This window comes from Xiphophorus hellerii, chromosome 20 (assembly GCF_003331165.1).
Source record: "Xiphophorus hellerii strain 12219 chromosome 20, Xiphophorus_hellerii-4.1, whole genome shotgun sequence".
Taxonomy (NCBI): Eukaryota; Metazoa; Chordata; class Actinopteri; order Cyprinodontiformes; family Poeciliidae; genus Xiphophorus; species Xiphophorus hellerii.
This window is the reverse complement of record NC_045691.1, coordinates 2172071-2177605: the sequence shown is the minus strand read 5'-3', so window position 1 is coordinate 2177605 and position 5535 is coordinate 2172071. Positions and strand designations below refer to the sequence as shown.

Genomic DNA, 5535 nt, shown 5'->3' with positions numbered 1-5535 from the left:
ATACAAAATGGTAAGAAAGAAACACTACTAAAACAAGGAGCAACCCTTAAACCATAACACCAACTCAAGGTGTCATGTAAAACATTACAAACATTAAAAACATGACAGTAAGTACAGATGACTTTACATAAACCATGCAAGTGAAACTCTGTTTTCATAGCTCCTGTCCAAATTCACACAGCTTTAGTTCAAACAGCAAAAAGTGTAAGGTAGATGCTTTAATGTTGGGATTGTTAAAACGGCTCCTTCTGCTCTGATCTGCAGTTAGTTTGGCCCAAATGTAAAGAATTTGACTTGATTCTCCACAATTTGGAGTCAGTAAAAATAATAACAATCATTGGAATCTGAAAACTGAATGAATTATGGCATGTTTATGAGGGACATTTTAAAAGCAATGAATAGATACATTTTTAAAATATATAATTTTCAGAGACAAGATCTTACTTAAATGTAAAGTTGTCTTTTCATTATGTTTTAGTAATAGATATTCCCTTTTTTCACCTTATGATGTGCAAAAGAGTTGCAATAAGTTTTAAGTGTCAAGATAAATCTAAAAGTTGTTCTGTTGGGTTGTTTTCTCAGGGAATACAGGCTTATTTAAACAAGCTGATTTTCCTGTAAGACGTCCTGCTGATGTTGCCAGCAGCACCTCAGGCAAAGTTTTCTTTGTGACTCTTATCAACCTTCTGCTTTTACTTCCTCCCTCCTTCTGGTATCATGTCTTTCCTAATACCACAATACACTTCTGATCAGTTTTTGACAGAAGTACTATAAATATTAAAGTGTTTTAGTGCTGGAGCTAAGCCACATACTAAAGCTTCCAACAGTCAAAGTCTTGCTCTCTCTTAACAAGCACATTATTTGATCTTCTAGTCTCCTGATTAATGGGATTTCCTCTCAGTTGATAAGCACAAGAAACCGGCCTTCCTATCGTTCCCCTTCAAACTGCTCTCTGCTTCATCTTTTTTATGACTCTCTTTCTGCCTCTTTTCATTTGCATTTTCATTGTTATCTTTTTTTTTACTCCTTTATTTTCACCTCATCTTAATGCTGATCACAAACATTGTTATCATTTGCACCCTTAGATTTATCCATACATCTCACTGTCTCTTCTCTCCTTGGTACAAACAAACATACAATTATTCATGCTGGATTTCTTGCCCTTTATCTCTCCTTCAATGAGATGTTCACATCAAACAATTCCAATCAATCAACTATATAAAAAAATGTCTTCTGGTGAAAACTTGCTCTGAATTTCATTAAAGCCAAAGATCAAGGTTAGAAGTTGTCTGTCTTGTTGGATAAAGGAAGAAGAATCAATGTATGCAGCTCCTTACCTGACATCTTCTCATTGTTTATCCAGCATGATAGACTTGATGCTGTGTAATTATGGCCTTTCATTTTACAGAATTACACTCCTAATAATATTTTGCTCATCCTCGATGCTTGCCAAGTGAAGATCTTCTGCATATCAGTCATGAATGTCTTGAAAAAGCAGAGGCAGTTCTGTTGCTATAAATGTCCCCATAAAAATGAAAGACTGGACAACAACAGGCATTGATCCATAAGTTGGTTGTCAGTGGACAGCAACTTTTCAGCGTCTTGCACAGCTATGTTTTATTTGCACCTCTCTCTAACACTCACAAACACACACTCTGGCACAGATTTTGCTCTGCTGCTAACATTTAAACACCCACTATATCTTTCTGACTCTCACACTAGTAGCTTAGGCTTAAAAAAGGATTGCCAATTGCAATTTTGTCATTCATCCAAATTATTTCAAAGACTATGCAAATTTCTGTAAGTCGCTTTCATTCAAACATTTAAGAAATATAGTTTGAAATTTAAAACTGTGTAGCATGTCAATAGATGGAAAATAAAAACCTGAGTCCTGGGGTGTGCAGGAGTCATAAACTAATCTACACCACATGTCTCCATATCGGCTTTAACTGCTTATCCTTTCAGGGCCACAGGGAACGAACTCCGGCTGTCATTGGGCGAGAGGTGGGGTACACCCTGCGCAGGTCACCAGACTATCACAGGTCAACCCAGAGACATAGAGGACAAACAACCGTGAATGTGACACTTTAAGGGCAATTTGAAGAGAATTGGACTGTGGGAGCAGGTTGGAGTATCTGGAGACAGACCCGACCCGGTTAATGTTAAACGAGCCTTTTTTAATATAAATACACATTTATGTAGCTTTTCAAATAAAATAACCATGTTTAGAAAATGCTAGTTATACTCAGATTCACATAAACATTAGCTCATACATTGCAGAAATCCAAGAATCTCATGTTTCCAATATCTCAAGTCTTAAAATGTAAACTCAGCCTAGCCAATTAAGAGTAACAATAGTTCATAAAAGTCAAAGTAAATCCAGTAAAACTAATCCCAGTAAATGTAACCAGTATTACCCACCCAAAACATTTTTTCACCTATTCTTGTTAATCAGTTAATCAAGCTCAGTGTGATGTACTGCCATGGATTATCTAGTCATCATTTAGCTAACATTATCTGCCTCCATGCAGGAAGGCAGCAGAGCTACCAACAGAGCCACCGTACCACCGACCACATGTCTCCATATGAGGAGATGTTGCCTTCAAGTTCACCTCCTGTAATTGAACATAGAATATCCAGTTTCTACAAGTTATCTCCAAAATGTAGAATTTGGACATAGATGTAATTTTCTGGAATTGACTGAATACTCCGTCTTTGAAAGTTACATTCTTCTGTGTTCTATTTGCCAATTATGCCACTGATGTTTTTATTTTACAAATCATTTTCTGTTTCACCTCTTCTTATTTTTATGCAATTCTGACTACTGCTCTTTAATGTTTTTGTTGTCCGTCTTTACATTCAGTTGGCTAGCCATAACCCAACTAAGGTCCCAATGGACTCAACATCCTTTCATCTCCACTGTCTTTGGGGGAATGTTACATTTTGACTTCCAACCCATCCTAAGCAGAGACGTCTTTTAAACGATTTCAGCTTCACAGGATTTATTTACCTGAACATCTATTGAAGATGAATCCCTGTGATTATCTGTATAGTAAATTTTCTTAAGCCTTCATCCATTCATCTGGAAGCCAGAAAGGATGGATGTAAACTGTTTGTTGTATCTGTGGATAATGGCTGACCAAGAACAAAGACTCGCAGCTTTAGTAAGAGCAGGTAGGGTCCACCACACCCAAAAGAAGCCAAAGTGAAGGCTATGCAGAGACAGTCCATAGTGAGGAAGTAGAATGCAGGAGATTCAAAGCATGGACTGAATTCTTTAAGGAGATGAATAAAGTGTGCAAAATCATGTGAGACTGCAAAACTGCTTATCAACTACCTGGAGAAACTGCTCGCTCTCTCTCACAGCATAAAGACTCTGCTCTGTGGTAAAGGTATCAGTCAGCATGTGATGTTTTTTTTCTAGTTTTGGGGAGGTCTTCAATGGTATGTTATCAAAAATGCAGTGGAATCTCCAATATGTGCCATATGACAGGTGGAAGTAGATTAAGAGGGATTTAATCATTCACAGAACATCCATGGTGATTTAGTGATAAATGATTCGGGTGGCTGTGCATCAGGGCCCTGGGAAGAAAATAATGGCTCCAAGTGTGCAGGATGAATATAACTGCAGGTAAAGACCTATTTGGTAAGGATTGGTTGGCTACACTCTGCTGCATATCAGCTGCCAAACACACACAACAAGAATTTGTTGTTTTCATAGAAAATGATGAAGCTGTGCAATCTGTACATTCCATATTCCAGCCCTAGAGTGTTTACCTTCAGAGGACATCAGCGTTATAACTGTCTTCACACTGCATGAGTGCTGAACAATTTTCTCCAGCCATATTCTTATTTATTGTGTGGAGGTCAGTCATCTCATGATAGTAATGTGACAGTGTTAAACTTTGAGACTATTATTTTGAAGTAAATTGTCATGTTGCACTGATAAGCGTAATAAATAAAAACTGCTTATAATAAGCAGCATCTTTCTGGTCAGTACAGTATGTCATTGGATTGACCAGTAATACAGATACATCAGTAAAGAAAGAAAGATGTAATATTTTCTATGTTTAGCCAAGTAAGAGTTCTGGAATTTGTCATTTATTTTATCATCTCTAGTTGGAAATCAAAAAACTTTAGAAACATGTAGCCCAACTGGTTTGTTTTACGCCAAACTGAGATTCTTTAAAACATTTAATGTGCAACACAGAAAAAAAGCAGTAATGCAAACACTTATTTAGTCTAACAACTTTTAAACACAAACATTGAGGTAGGTGTGATTCTAAGTTTCCTTGAAATGTTTTGTTAAAATATGGTTCTGTCCACTAGATCTGAATGTTTAGTTACATTGATGACTTGGAGAATCAGAGTTTTTAACAATTGAATCAAACTGTGAATTAAAGCAGCCATAACCCAACTTTCTAACTTTCATGACATACTCAACTCAATCCAAGCTGTTCTGGACTCACAGTGACCTGGATGAGCTATTGAAGGAAAACTCTTTCCCATGGCTGTCAATATCAATCTGTTTTAGCCACATGTGACACCAAGCTGTTTCCTCATTTGCACACTCACAAATTAGCACCATCACGCTCACGTGCACACTGGAGCTGACCAACATCCATTCTGTCCGCCTCCCCCCGTGTTCACGCTGCAGGGCCAATAAGCAGACTGTGCGCATGTGAGGGCGCGCGCGTGCTCTGGAGTGGCTCAAATAGTCTTTTACACGAGCATACACACTGGCACACGCACGCGCACAGTCACCATGACCTGCCAGCATCTGTAGCCTCGCGCCATCTCTGCTGAAACGGCGGAACAAACCCGGGCTGACACGTGTGCGCACTGCGCGCGGCTACGACAGACCACGCGCGACAGTGCACGCGCTCAAACAGAAGTCACACAACTTACAGACACTCGTTTTCTCTCACACACTAACACACGCACGGTCCCAAAGCTGCAGGTGCTTTTCAGTCAGAAGCACAGACCGCGCGCGCAAACCATGAGCGGCGCGCGCGCACGCACACTTCCAGTGATGCAGAAAAGTCTGGACACATGAAGCAGAAAGCGCAAAGATTCAAAGCGACTCCGGAAACAAGCTGTTCACATCTCAGCGCAGATCTTAAAACCTCACGTTATCCGCGCGCAAACGCGCACTGCAGCACGCGCCCGCGTCCAAACACGCTGACGCCAACACAAGCGCGCATTCATTAGTTTTGCTTTCCTACCTTCCTCGTGCATCCGTTGCAGGCAAAAAGTGAGGTTCCGCCGCCAACCCGGCATGCTGTTAGGAGCAGGAGAGGTCGAGCTGCTGAAGATGAAGGGATTAAAACCTGGAGGTGATGAAGAGGAGTGATGGTGATGATGAGGGGGCTAGATCCTGTCCGGAGGAAATGGTGGCGGGAAGCAAAAAGCAGACTCAGTTAATTTAACCTGAATATTCCTTCTTCTTCTTCTTCTTCTTCTTCTTCTTCTTCTTCTTCTTCTTCCTTTTTGTCTTTTCCTCCGGTTTGTTGGTATGAACGGGGAGCCGCTGCT

At 40.0% G+C, this 5535-nt stretch overlaps 1 protein-coding gene across 1 annotated transcript in view; it reads right to left on the bottom strand.

Moving 5' to 3' along the window:
* grip2b (glutamate receptor interacting protein 2b) overlaps positions 1 to 5452 on the bottom strand; it is a 241637-nt gene extending 236185 nt beyond the window's left edge. The window contains exon 1 of the mRNA XM_032549118.1: positions 5226 to 5452. Within this exon, the coding sequence (XP_032405009.1) occupies positions 5226 to 5280 (55 nt within the window). The 5' untranslated portion in view covers positions 5281 to 5452. The remainder of the gene's footprint in view (positions 1 to 5225) is intronic.
* Positions 5453 to 5535: the final 83 nt, after the last annotated feature.